General features: G+C 40.4%; 1 protein-coding gene across 4 annotated transcripts in view; it reads right to left on the minus strand.

Moving 5' to 3' along the window:
- The window catches only part of LOC129588332 (uncharacterized), a 28453-nt gene extending 15245 nt beyond the window's left edge, over window positions 1-13208 (minus strand). Inside the window, exons 1-3 of one of the 4 annotated variants that reach the window (XM_055482508.1) lie at window positions 9940-10216; window positions 4443-4535; window positions 2240-3071 (exon numbers count right to left, since the gene is read on the minus strand). In XM_055482508.1, coding sequence (XP_055338483.1) covers window positions 2240-3056 — 817 coding nt within the window. In that variant the 5' untranslated portion in view covers window positions 3057-3071; window positions 4443-4535; window positions 9940-10216. Of the gene's footprint in view, window positions 1-2239; window positions 3072-4442; window positions 4536-7847; window positions 8121-9939; window positions 10217-13152 lie in introns of those variants that run through there. The other 3 variants (XM_055482509.1, XM_055482507.1, XM_055482506.1) reach the window with 3 other exon arrangements.
- Between the last annotated feature and the right edge of the window lie 2009 nt (window positions 13209-15217).

The following is a 15217-nucleotide window of genomic DNA, read 5'->3' on the forward strand; positions in this document are numbered from 1 at the left end:
ATCCGGGTATGGCTTAAGAAAAGAGTAATTTATGCCGTCCAACCCGGAACCTGCTGAACCATCCTTACGAAAGAGAATAGATTTTATATCGGCAGGCAAGATATCTGTATTATTGAAGCCGGTGTTGCATGTCTTATTCTTTAATTTATTTATCCATGAAAAATTAAGAGGAGAAAGATTCTGGGGGTTGCAGATATTTTCAAAATAGTTTTCGATATCGGTCATTTTCAATCATAGCATTAGAAGGAGCCGAGGAAGAAGATTTTATCTTTACATCAATAAAATTCAACATACGCTTTGTGAACCAGCTATCATTTTCTTTCCGCTCGGCATTGAAACGCAGCTGTGAAATTTTAGAGGAAAGAGTTTTTCTAATTAATTTTAAGCGATGCAACCGTTCCGCATAAGAGAGGGAAAAATCACGATCGACGACTTTCATTCTTCGCTTCTTCCGTTTCAGTTTATTAATTTCGGTAGAAACAGCTAGCCTTTCTCTGATTAATTTTGCCGGAACTGCATACTTCGAATTTTTACTGAAAAATTTACCGGTAGATTGTTTGCAATGTAGCGCAGTTAGAGCATATTCAGCTAGCCCCCAAGAAAATAATTCCATGATTTCATGAGCTGCCCATAAGCCGAGATCACAAGCAGAAATAAGTTGATTACAAAAATCCCCCAAAAAAGAGTGAAAACGAACCGGTGCGGACTGATGTAACTTATGCCATTTAGGAGGTAAAATTTTCATACGGGAAGTATTAGCAGATATAATATTCTTTAAATCGGTTCGTACGGTACCGAATACCACGTCATGCAGATGTTGCGTTAGCCGATCTTCTTGCCGGATTGGGGAGTGACTTTGGGTGGAAGTAGTCATGGTAAAGATCAATCCGATGATGTTGCTAGTGACTAAGATAAAGGTTCCGTATTTTGGTAGATGGAGTACGGCAGTTCTCAAAAAGAAAACGCCAGATTTAAAAGGTCACCGCTGTATAAGGTGGATTTTTATACAGCAACTCGGTCAGCCAGCTCAGAGCAGCATTCGCGAGTGAGCAGCATTCGCGAGTGGGCAGCATTCGTGAGTGGCAGCATTCGCGAGTGGCAAAAAACATTAATCACATATTTGCGATAAGCAAGCGGCCAGTACCCATGCTATAGATAGCATGACTTGGAGGCACCGCGTCCTGCGTCTGAAAGGGATGCTTGCCTTTTTCGCCTTGCGAAAAACTGCACGCGCGATGGACCGACCACGGGCAGACACAGGGCAGACCAATTTCTCCCTCCACCTGTGTCTTCTCCATTGTTTTACATCGCGTATGCGCATGACCACTACCGGACTCCGCATAGTCACTTTTATGAGTCGGGCCCGTGCCTGTGGGAGCAGGCCATGTCTTAGAGAGCAGCGTCTTAATTACTTTTTAATTACTTTTTATGGCCCCTGCGCGCGGGTTGTGCGCCTGCTCTCTTGATCGGCGGCTTATCGCAAATCGGCTATTGAAAACAACAGCCATGCAAAGCAAGTAATGTACTGGTGGTAACAAGGCTATGTGAGTCCTATGGAGCTATGATAATAAGCTTTTGCGTTCCCACCATTTCGCAGCAGTCAAACTCGAGGGGCCCTTCTTGCCGAGAAGACATTTCGTCGCGGGACTGGGGCATTTTCGTTAGGGACATACTGCTTTCAGCTTTGTGACTCTTCTTCTTTGCGACAATTTGCCATACGTCGTGTGGTCGCGGTCACTTTGCCTTGAGACTCCCGGTTTCTTAGTTTGTGCGTTTTTATGCTTTTATATTTTTCTTACATTCACTTGGGCTTTCATATATTTTCTAATGTATTCTAACGTTTCTTAGGTTTTCTTTGATTTGGTTTCTTGATTTGCATAAGCAGTTGTCTAACACATGAAATGTCTGACATATGACATAACTCATAAGCATTTGTCTAACACATGAAATGTTCCTCCGTCGAAACGACCTCGTGACGAAACGTCTCGCGGCAAGATTGATACAGAGTATGTACGTGTCCAAATGTGTGCAACCGTCTTGCGACCAGTTGTACCCGACAAGATGTCGCGATGACCTCCCACCGCAGCACCCAATGTCAGTAATCAGCGTCCCCAGTTTTCCTAATACGCGGCCCTAAGCCCCGATAAGGGTACCAAATTTATAATTACAGTACTTCGCATTTTGTAGTAACTATTGAAGAAGCACATCTCAAAGACAACATTTACGATAAGCGACTAACCAATTTTGCTAGGTATATCTTCGTTCGCGAGAAATACTCGATTGTTGATAGGCGGTAAATCAACGCGGCTGCCCAGATGTGTTCCCAAGATTTCCGGCAGGCTTTCAACCATCCAATGTGTCGGTTTTGTGTCCGTAGCGAGACGGGCGATGACGAGTATGCAACTCTCCTGATCGAAGCGAAGATGAAAATGGCAGCGATCAGCCGGATTTCCACGGGTTAATTTAAATCTGACTTGAATGGCGTCGTTAATATGCTTGATTATGCGAAGTTTATCGGAAGGATCGCGCAGAACGTCTTGAGTCTGGACAAAAGGGATGAAGTGCTTTTCATACAGGAAACCGCTGCGGCGGTCCAACAAAGAGGGTCCGCTTGGTGGCAACGCACTGGCCACTTGGTGGAAGTGGACCACCTCAAAACCAGTACTGGGTGGATGAACGACTGTCTTGGAAACATCAGTTCTGATGCAAAACATTTTGCAATCCGAGTTACAACCATTAAGCATGTTTAGCATGACGGCTGGTCGAAAACAAAACGGCCCATTATATTCCTCACGCAGTGCCGCAAATACATGAATGTCTCCGTGCCAACCTTTTTCTCTGGCGAGCTTTGTGTCCCAGTATGACGGCAAATGCCAAACGTCTTTCATGTGCATCCATCGAGCTTGGACTATTATCGAGTTAAAGTGGATGAAGGCGTAGTTGCCGTCGATATCTTGGATATTTCCGAGCCACCAAGCGTCGCTGCTGCGGGCGACAACAGTGTTGTGATAGCTAATTTGATTGGCATCCGTCAACACCGTCTGATATAGGGGCATCCCGTCCAGGGGGGCCTAACAAAAAAAGTATTCATAAATTTATCAGAAGTCATAAGTAAGCAAAAAGAACATTTGGGCTTAATTTAAGTAGCAAATGCTTCCCAATATGGGATTTTTCGTGTAAACTCATAAATAGAAACATCACATTTTGAAAGATAATTTTGAATGACCGTAAGAAAAAACCGGTAAGTTACGAAATACCAAAAAGAAACGTGGTTTCGAATTTTATATGAAAAGCCGATTGCGTTAAATTTGGGTGTGACGAAACAAATATGATTTTTTCAATAGCTTTCTTTCACTCCGCTCATAATGACTAACCAGGGCACTATTTCCGCCTCCAAAATCACAAAAATTTCATTTTTTGTAAAAAGGTAGTAGGCTACCATGGTATGTTTAAAAAAATATTATCATCTGCAGAGGTCAATTGGGCGTGCGCATGGTCTAACATAAACTAAATGAGTACATAGTACTGCATACTATTATTATGCAGTACGGGCATTTACCATATTATTATATTAATTTTGCGGCTACTGGACCAGCCGCGGACCCTTCCAGGTGTCAAGCACCGACATAACTTCCAAAACGCTTCCGGTAGTCCCATCTTACCTGGCAGGGGCTACATCATACATTTTTTAGAAATCTCTTACCTAAAAGCTTCCTAATATTTCGTAAGCATATGGACATACAAGCAGCTTAAAAATTAGAGAAGTTATTGAATTTCTGAAATTTAATAATTTTGCTGCGATGGTCAACGCACGCGCGCTGTAGCACGCACTTCGATGCTCGGCATGTGGAAGGATCCACGGGACGTGCAGTGCTCCCAAAAACAATACTGCGGCATAAAATGCAATTATTTAATAATAGTTACATCTAATAAACAGTATGTGCACTCTGTACAGATTTAATTTATGTGAGACCACGCCAAAGTGCCCTTTGCAGATGAAAATATTTTTTAAACATACCACGGTAGTCTACTACCTTTTTAAAAAGAAAATAGCAAACGTTTGAAGAAAACCTCAAAAATCAAACATAGAAAGCTAATGGCAAAAATTAAGAATCCACCACTGCAAAACCGACCATCCCACCACTGTCTCTACAGCCAGAACGCGTTTTAGCCAACTTTGCTGGGCTGCTGTTGCCGGCCCGGTACATGGTACTAAATTTGTGCTGCCTTTGGGGCTATGCGCCCATTTAGGCCTCGTCCCGAATTCAAAACGAATCTCGTTGCGATACAGCAACTCCACCTCGCGAGGTGGCTTGGGGTACCGTATCTGTAGGCGTGGCCACTGCATACAACCACATCGTGCGGTTGAGCAACCGTACGATAGCGCGATTCGCTTTGGATTCGGAACGAGGCCTTAGTCCAACATTGTATGTTCAACAGACCTTGCTTCAAGGTCTGACTTTGTAGTAAACTGTTTTGGAAAACTAGGTGGAGTCTGAGGATGTCCCGAAACGAAAATTCGAGTTGCTCTATTTCTAAAACAAAAATTGCAGTTATTTATCGAAGTGCATTGCGTTGTGTCACATTATAATTTTTGGAAGAGAGGTTGTTCCTCGGTTTTTTACTGGTAAGAGCTGTGACTTTCGTATGACCGTGTTCGGCCAGGAAACGGGAGAGCTCAGGCCACGCACATGTAATTCTCGTGGAAAGGGCGAGTATACAATTTGAAAATCAGTTCTTTATTAACGCTTGGAGTAATTTTCTAGATCAAACCCGTTTTTGCAAGGGCAGTGTCTAAGCTATCTTTATCAGCTGAATTTTGTTTTTTTTGTTGCTCCCCGTCATGCAGCAAAAAATTATAGGGAAAATATATAAAAAAATTCAGGTAATAATTTGAAACTTTTTCGAAAAATACGGAAACGTTTTAACTGTATAGCTCATCCGGCGCAAGCACCATGTCACAAAATTTTTTTGAATGAATAACAATGTCGTTCTCTAGATACAGCAGTTGGAAAAATTTAAAAAGCTTTTATGGGAAGGAAATGCCGCAAGATTCTGCATTCTGCGAGCTGGAACACGAAAAAGTTTACGCAGTTTTATTTAGTCCCTTTGTTAACGAGCATGTGTCAATTTTCCAAAACAAATTTTGATGTTTTAGTATCAAACAAAATTCTCGATCGAACGAGTCTAAACAGTTTGCGATCGGGTAAACGGTTCGCGAGAATCAAGCCAAAAACGAAGACGGCCATTTTGTTCAGCCACCCGGTCCCTTCTTAACCTTTTAACCCGCGGGTGGATAGTGATTTTGGTTGTTTTTTTTAAGTGGACATTTCAACTGTGAAGTAGTGTGCCCACGCCAGCGCGCCTGCATTTTATTATTAGATTAACTGATTTGATTGCATTCACTGGGTGATAATCACTGTTGTAAGTGTTGTTCCGGTTCTTATCATCACTTCACTATATAATAATCGCGTAAACCTTAACGAAATCCCCACTCTGTCGAGCTCGCCAGCCCGATCCAGTGAACCAAACTTCCATGTCTACGTACCATTCGATAGCCCTTACTTGGTAGATTTGCCATCGCAAGTCAGTTTTTAGATAATAAGAAAAGTTTGAAAGAGAATTTAGAAAAACTTTAACATAGAATGCCAATGGGTAAAGTCGAAAATCCACCACTGCAAAACTGACTACCTCACCACTGTCTCGACCGCTAAAACGTTTTGCCAACTTTGCTGGGATGGGAGAAAAGTTCTTGAATCATGACCACGTATTATTCCGTAGTCTTGCATGATTCTTGAAAAATTTCTCATATGCAAAGGGTGTCAGAAAAAGTGAAGACCTAGCAAAGTCTGCGAGTATGGAACTGCCCCAAAACTGTTTGTCAAGGAGCTGCCGTTCGCAGTGGTTTGACCAGTTTAAAGTTGCAACGTTTCCACGGGCGGTTGTCATTGGTACTGTCGTACTGATTTGCCGTTGAAGTCAAAAATTTGTTATGACTAAGATCATGACTTGCGACTCGCAGGTTGCGAGTACTGTTAATTTGTTTTCTGTGGAAAACGATGTCCGAAAAAGGTGGTACTGATGTAGTGATGTTTAGGGTTGATGGTATTGCATGTTTATGGTTTAGGGACAGCAAGCTGGCAGCTGCAGCCTGCCTGCATATGTTCATATCCCACATGAGCTTAGTTAATGTGTATTAAATGCAGCAAAGCTACTTATATAGCGAACAAGTTTTTTATTTGAGGGAGTGCTTAGCGGTCGTTATGCGCGTCATCAAGGGAGTGCTTCATTGTTAAGAACGACAGGTTTTACGAAACTTGAAATAATTTTGTTAGTTTTTATAGAAGGCGGAGCCGCAGGCGACGCCGAGCTGCGGCGCGAGCGGAGCTCGTGGAGCAGCAAAGGAGGCATCCTACATACTTTACATTACTTTACTTACTTTGAAATTCGAAACAGCGCGGCTGAGCGCGCGAATCGCGACGGTAAAAATGAGCAGATAGGTAAGCCACTAAGCCGTATCTAAATTACAGAGCTACTATTTTGCAACTGGGCAGATAATTTGAAATTTTGAATGATACGAGTTACTTAATTGTTTACTGTTATGGTGCGAAGGATTCGTTCTGTAGAGCTAACCGGTAAGCTGAAATCCGGTTCATTTCCGGGAAGAAAATTTGAAAATTTTCACTTGCTCACAAGCCCTGTCCAGGGTTGTCCTGGCTTTCCAGTGACATTATAACAGCAGTAACATAATAATTCTATGATTTCCTACTATCTATACTTTTAGAAGTAGTTGAAACAGTTAGTTTTTTGCATTGATTTATTCATATCTTTTATTCCGCGCAGTTTGCGCGGGATCTCCTAGTAATATGTGATAATTCTATTGGTTACATACCAGTGATGTCCCGTTTGCAGTTTTTCATGTCCCGACCGCACTTTCACGATCAAAAACTTTCCCGCACCCGCTCCCGCACCCGAGCGCTCGGACCGTCCCGCAACCCGCTCCGATTCCCGATTTTCAATGAATCAATAATTTTAATAATTGTTACAAATCTATTACAAAATTTTTGTGACAAAGTTTCGTCGAAAAGTTTAATGGATACGCATTTTCTAGAAGACTAGACCTGCATGATAAATCTTACTTTTACTTTTCAAAAAAACTGAACTTGGCTCGTAATTATAACTTATACAATTGCCGTAAATATATTTTCTTTCGAAACCGACGTTTGCGTCACAGGAGCTACGGAGCTAGCCGCCGCTTATCAAATCGCTGTATCGCAACTGGATTCGCTTTGAATCAGAGACCCACCCTAAGACACCAACTTTCGCGCGAAGCGCGAAGCTGACGCACTTTTTGGCTGCGAAAATTGCTAGAAATTCTATAAAAAATTTTTTAATTCAAAGAAATCCCGTGTTTTCCCGAGTAGCGGGCGGGCGTACTAATCAGGCTATATTCCCGACCGCACCCGATCCGAGCAGAAAGCCTCCCGCACCGCTTTCCGAGCAAAAGCGGGTGCGGGATGCGGGAAATTCCCGTGATTTACCGAGCCCGTGAAAAAAACGGGACATCACTGTTACATACAGACTTACAGTATTACAACAAGTACAGACTTTTCGGGAGAGGGGGTGGGGGCGCTATTGTTCTCCGCGAGGTCGAAGTGTGGCGCCAAATGCGTCAGTCCGGAATTTGGTAAATTTTATATGGGAAACGAAATTTAACACTTTTTTCCCAAGTTTTCCTATATTCAAACTCCCAAGTTTAGACCAAAAGGTTCGGCCATAACTAAATTTTTCCGTAGACGTCTAGTCTATGCTATCTTCGGATTAGCTCAAGCAGTTGTATTACTTACCTACATTGCGCAGGCCTGTAAACAGGATACTAAACAGGCCTCTAAACAGGATATTTTAAACAAAACATACGTAAATCGGGGTGCGAACTCATGGAAAATATGAATATTAAAGATTAAGCTGGACTAAAACTGATCACGCGTGGACGAGGCCATAAAAAATAAAGTTAGTCACGTTGAACGGTAAGATTGTACCTCAACGGTAACGGTAAGTGTTCGAAATAATGGTCAAAGCGAAGTCTGCATACTTCGTACATATAAATATACAAGATTATTTATTGAGATTAGCGATAAAATACAATCACAAGTTTGCTATAAAGTAAACGACATTTGTACAGATACTGATTACACAGACTCGGCCGATTACGGAAATAGGCGGCCTAAGCCCTAATCACACAAAACATTTCATCCAAATACATTTAATACAAGATAAGCACGGATAAGTATTGGCTTACGAATACATTACGACATTCACAGGCAATTAAACTAGAAAAAAAACCTCGTTGATTTTATTAATCATCACTATATAATAATCGCGTAAGCCTTAACGAAATCCCCACTCTGTCGAGTTCGTCAGCTCGATCCACCGAATCAAACTTCTAGGTCTATATATCATTCGATAGCCCTTAGTGGGTAGATTTGCCATCGCTACTCCGTTTTTAGAGGAAAACAAACAGTTAAAGGAAAACTTCAAAAACCTTTAACATAGAAGGCCAATGGGAAAAGGTGAGAATCCACCATTGCAAAACTGGCCACCTCACTACTGTCTCGGACAGCTAAAAACGCGTTTTGGCCAGCTTTGCTGGCACTGGGAGAGTTCTCGAGTCATACCCACGTACTATTCGGTAGTCTTGGTTCTTGAGTGAAATTATAAAGTTTTCATCAACAAATGGCTTCAGAAAAAGTAAGTTTCAGCAAAGAAAGACTGAAGACCTAACAAACTCTGCGTGTAGGGAAGTGCTTAAAACTGTTTCTCAAGAAGCTGTCGTTCGCAGGGTTTGACCAATTTAAAGTTGCAACGTTTCCACGGGCGGTTGCCATTGGTACTGATATGCCGCTGAAGACAAAAACTTGCGACGAATTGCGACTCGCATGTTGCGAGTTAATTTGTTATCTGTCGACTGTCGAAAATAAAATCCGAGATAGATGGTACTGCATGTTTAGTGGTGGTGTTAAATTGCATGTTTAGTACTTTATGGTTTAGGGACAGCAAGCCGGCAGCTGCATATCCCACATGCGCTTCAGTTAGGTAATGTGCATTAACTGCAGCAGACCTAGATAATTAGTCTTTCTATTTGACCGATCATTAGGCGCGTCATCCAAAATGGTTGTTGAGAACGTGAGTGTTGAGAACGAGAAATTTTGCGAAACCCGATAAAAAATTCGTCAGTTTTTTATAGAAGACGGAGCCGCAGGCGACGCCTAGCTGCGGTGCGAGCGGAGCTCGCGGAGCAGCAAGCGAGGCAAGCTGCTTTACATTTCTGGCATAACGAGCGATGACCAAAATATTACAGTAGCTTGAAATGACTATTTGTTTTTTGAAAAAAGTAATTTACCAATAGTCGCGGACCAGCAGACGAGGCAAACCTGCCTTAATATAATATTTCCGGACTGCAGGGCTAACGCTACAGTGAAATCTGATACAGCGCCATCGTAGAAATGAGCGGGGAACATAAATTTTACTTAAATTAAACAGCTACTATTTTACAATTGGGCGAAAATTTTGAGTGATTGTGATTTACAGTTATGGTGTGAAGGATTCGTTCTGGAACTGAACGGAAAGCCGGTCCCGTTTCCGGGAAGAAAACTTGAAAAAATTCATATCCAAGGTTTTCCCAGCAGTCGGCGGGTTGAAAAAAGAACCAGTAGTGACAGCATACTATCATCAATTTTTAAAACGGTCATTGTTGACTTTTAGATTTATAAAAATTAAATAACTATTATTTTTTGCCCTAAATTATTCTTCTCTTATTTGTTCCGCGCAATTTGCGCGGGGTCTGCTAGTTTTAATATAATAATAATAACAGTTAATAATAAATAATACATAATTATGGCACGACATTGACAGCCAGTCAGTCACCAACCCCCAACTCACCACAACGCTCGGGATAGTGTTATCCATTTTTTCGCCCATAGAAATAAGTTAACAACAGATACTACCAAGATGGATGAAATATAGATAAAATATTACGTAGATACTATTATTAAAATTATGCTATCAGAAGCGTGAATAAACTGATCAAAGGGAAAATGTTTGTCGCTTCAGTAGTTGCACACTGCAGAAAACCATGGATTTGTCAAAATTTAACGCACAACCACGCTTCAAACAAACGCGTTGTGCCCCACTTCGTGCCCTGTTAACGGTTAAAGGAACGCGTGGAAACAAGCGCGCGTCAGCGACGTGTACTTACTCATATAGATATTGGACGCGTGTCTGTGCTCTGATCCAATCCTTCTGGAGGGTTGGGATCTGAGTTATTCACCTAATTCGGTTCATTCTGTGCACTTTGCGTCTCGTGCTCAGTACAGCAATTACACGTCCACTCTCGCATGAAATCCATTGGAAATTGTGGCTGTGCCGAGTCTAAGTTAGCGATCAAACAAGGTAAAATCAAAGTTTTTTATTTCGGATCTCAACAAATAAAAGTCATCGCCGACTACCTAATCAAATTTTTGAATTATAATTGTAAATGAGCATTTTCAGATTAGTTCTTATCCAAGTGTGAGGAACCTTGATGTGTACAGCGCAACTTATACACTGATCCACAAATTTGCATTTACTGTTGCACTACTTCATATAAATGTTTATTGAATGTTTATTTTACCATTACTGTGCTATAATATTTTACTACAAAACAGTTTATACAAGGCAACCAGGCGTACGATGTATCAGCGCACAGTATTTATAAAAGTTAGGCTACGCGAACAAAACTTATCCCTGACGGTTCTTTTCAAACCAATTAAACGGACATTGCAAATCGCGCCCGCACAAAATAAGAAAGTCAGAAATAAAATGAGCTTGAAAACCCAAATCTAACTTACAACCTCCAGTTAACTAAAACTTTTGACGATACTAATGTGTGCACTCGGGTTAAGACTTAGATTTGGGCTAACATGATCACTAAGGTTTATACTTGGCTATAAACTAAGAACAGCACTCTGGTGAAGACTCTGGTTAAAATACGGTCAGCAAACACTCAGATTTACCAACCCTTTTGTTCGGTTTCAGCTTACCCCCGTTTGGCAAACTCACTCGATTTTTTCCGCAAATCTTCTCGGAACTATCACCCAAATAAACGTTCGCATCGAAAATGTCTTCATTTCTGCTTTATCTTCGTTATTTTTTTAATAAAAATATTGAACTCAACCTTTTCGTTGAAAATGCTTTTAGTAATATCTACGCAGGGAAAGCCGCATGATATACGTACATTTCGGAATAAAAACACGGGGGCATAAAACGCTTTCGCATATAGCAATTTTAGCATAGCACAATTTGGCTTAAAATCCAAATTTTAATAAAACTTGAAAAGTTAAAACACATACTGGATTAAAAAAACCAAAGCCAGCTAAAAAAGGCTAATAATTTTATGAGCACCACGAAAATATATTAAGAAAACAAAAGAAATGTTCACAAAAACAACTAAAACATAAAAAAAAAACTTAAAATAACATTCTAATGAGATTATATACTAGAGCGTACACAAAAAAGACAGTAGCATGCCGAATGTCTGTGTGGCGAATCAGCGAAATGTTTTTGTGCCAAATTTTTCTCACGCCAATGTTTCAGCGTAAAATTGTTTTTCATAAGCATTTTGCAAAAATAGTTATGTGGAGCGCAACATTAACGATTCCTGAATTATTAAATGATACGTGGTGTGAAAATAAAGATGTTAGTGTTAGCTTTCACAAGAGTGTTAGTCCGAGTACTAATGCTAGTCTTAATCAACGTATAAACTTGAGTGGTGATACTAGTTCAAAGCATAGTCTAAACCCGAGTGCTCATAGTAGTGTTGGCAAAAGTTTCAAGCCAACGGAATAATTGCATGAAATGCCTATAATGCGTTTTAAAACAATTTTGAAACAATTTCCATTAGATTTGGAACGCTCTGCCACTTCGGCAGTGGAAGTAAAAAGTAGCGTAGCGGTAGCCTATTTTTTATTTCCAAAATCAGCTTAAAGGAAAAAAAAATATATTTGTTTCGAAATATTTAACCAAAGAAATGGTATGTTAAGATAACTTTTTATTCTCAGCTTTTTTTCTCTAGTAATTTTTCTCGATTGAAATATAACTGTTAGGTGTACGCATATCTATTATTTCAAGACAGCAGATTTAACAGACGTACAGGATGAAAAATTGTTGTGAGAAATGGCGGCGCAAAATTAAATGTGCAAGCAATTCAAAAACTCTCAGGCTTTAAATCCTCATCATTAATAATGTCGTATATTTTTTGCAATTACGTCATTTTCAGTTTCTAGTATTCTTTTGGTTTGTCAAAAATCGGCTACTATAAAATTAAATTTATTATACCATTAAATTTTCTTTAAATTTTTGAATTAGAATTAGTTCTTTTATAGTGCATCACTTCTGTTATAGTGCATTTCTGACTGAATACATTTCACTAGTGAACATAATAATAAATTTAATTAGGTTTAATTTATTTAGGTTTAATTTAATTTAAATAGGTTTGAAGTATTTTGTGGACGGAGGGACTTTTAAGTTTTTGGTAGCAGTAATCAGAGTTCGCAAATACTAAGCTTTCTTAGGTTTGAAAACCTGAGTATAAATGTTAGTTTTAAGCAGAGTATTATCAGAAGTATTGATCTTAGTTTTGAGCGCAGTCTTAACCCGAGTGTTCATCTTAGTTCTGTCAAAAGTTTCAGCTGACAAAAAAATTGGAACCTTTCGGATATCAGTGGATGTAAACATAAATTTTATCAAAAAAGGAACATTGTGATAATTTGGATGACTTTTTTAAAACATTGATTATCTGAGTGCGAAAACCGAATGCAAAACACTAAGAAACCACAAATTCCAATATGTCGAGACGTGTACAGCTGTAAACACTGCTACTTAGCGCGAGACGCAAAGTGCGTAAAATGAACCGAATTAAGTGAATAACTCAGATCCCAACCCTCCAGCAGGATTGGATCAGAGCACAGGCACGCGTTAGATATTGGCCACGATCGCTCAAAATTACAACCAATAGAAATTGCGAAACACCGATTTCCAGTCTGGGATTCTTACATACAACACTTTTAATTATTACGTATAACGTATTATACAGTACAGTAATCAGTAAGTACTTACGGTTGGTCGTAATCTATCTATCCTTTATAATAAAAGAATAAGAAAGTGCACGAAATTCGTGTTTGTCACGGTCTAAACTCTAACTCGGTTTAGTCATAGATACACCCAGGGCCGTAGTGAGGTCCGCGCGATGGGGGAGGCGCAATTTGCCTGCGCCAGTTTCGCCCGTTTCGAAGATCGGTCTGCGCCCACTATGCCCGTAAACTTCGAAGCCTGCGCCCGTTGCGCCAGTATACAATTTTTTTAGCAGATTAAAGAAAAATACGAGGTTCACAGCTTAAAAAATCTGATAACCAAATAAAATTGTGTAAAAATAAAATAAGGTGACCAAATAAAATTGTGTAAAAATTTATCGTGTCCCAGCTCGCAGAAATTCAGAATCTTACGACATCTGATCATACGAGCTTTCTAAATATTTCCAACTGTTTTATCAAAAGAATGGAATCAGTTTCATTCAAAAAAAATTGTTGACGTAGTGCTTGCGCCGGATGAGCTAGACAGTTAGAGCATTTCGGTACTTTTCGAAAAGGTTGCAAGTTTATCTCCTGATTTTCTGTACTCGTATATTTTTGCTATAATTTTTTTGCAGCACGACAGAGCGCAACAAACAATGTTGGTTTAGCTGATAAAGGTAGCTAAGACATTGTTCTTAGAGAAACGGGTTTGATCTATAAAAACACTCCAAGCGCTAATAAGGAATTAATTTTCAAAATCAACATGCCATTTTCACGAACATTTCATTTGCGTAACCGGAGCTCTCTCGTTTCATGGCCGAACACGGTCATAAGAAAGTTACTACTCTCAGCAGTAAAAAACCAAGAAATAACCTGTTGTCCAAAAATTGTAATGTGACACACAGCAACGTACAAAGCTGCAGAGAGGGTGAGACAACAATAAGAGTCTGTAAATAACAACAAATTTTTATTTCAGAAATAAAAAAACTCGAATTTTTTCCGGGACATCCTGAAACTCCCCCTAGTTTTCCAAAACAGTGGACCTTGACATAAGGTCAATTATTTAACATAAATTTTGTACGTTCTAAAGATTAATCTCTCAAATGAAACCAACACAATGCCAGCCAGACAATAAAATGATCCAGCGCACCTTGATAAATCAAACGGCCATTTTGTTAGGCCACCCGGTATATTTAGGGGTATTGCTAAAGTCTGTGAGTGTGACTGGGTGGGACTGGGTGGGAGTGGGAGTTTATGTGACTGGGACCTTCTGTGACTGTGACCGTCTGTGACTGTGCCGGACTGGGCCTGGGAGCGATTGGGACTGTGACCATTTGGGACTGGGACTAGTGTGCACTACTTTACGCCACTTTACGAAAGCGCACTTCCGGCCAGTTTTTTAACTGGGTGCTTTCAACGTTTTTTTTATGAATTAAGCAAATTCTTTAATTTTTTATGAACGAATATGCTCACTTTTTTCCAGAAAACTTTTTTTTTAAATTTGCAATTCGTCGACGTCAGCAGTGGTGGTGCGGGCCACACACCTGTGACCTGACCATGAGGATGAGATTCATCGGTGTTCGGTAGCTGCGACGGCTACTGCATTGTGAACACTTAAGGGGAGTTGGGCCGTTACATGGCCGTCACTACAATGGTACAAAATTCGTGTACATGCACGAAAACTTACACTTTCGCGCACTCCCAAACACTTTTGTGTTTCGGTTTATAATATTCTGTAGCCAGAAGATTTGTATACGCTGGCGTGAAAACCGTTTGTGCGCGCAACATCCGGTTCGGGAGTTATTCAAAAAATTCGAAAAATTTATGTATAAATTATATAACATCCCTGTTTGTTACGTCAAAATGGCACACAGCCAGTCTGCAAGCTCGGCGAGAATCACGAATTTACAGTGTCCGACGTGGCTATAAAATTAATCAAAGTGAGAGTATCATTCCTGTAACGCGCGCAGTTTCAAAAGTGCCGGGGTAAGCACTTGCTGTTATGGGCCTACAATGACTTCCCGGCATAGCTTAGGGCCTTAGGCGTACGGCTCCCAACCGCCACACGGCGCCATGCCGCCATCCCCGGCGAGAATCGGCAATTTTCTTAT

Source organism: Paramacrobiotus metropolitanus, unplaced genomic scaffold (assembly GCF_019649055.1).
Source record: "Paramacrobiotus metropolitanus isolate TYO unplaced genomic scaffold, Prichtersi_v1.0 Parri_scaffold0000029, whole genome shotgun sequence".
NCBI lineage: Eukaryota > Metazoa > Tardigrada > Eutardigrada > Parachela > Macrobiotidae > Paramacrobiotus > Paramacrobiotus metropolitanus.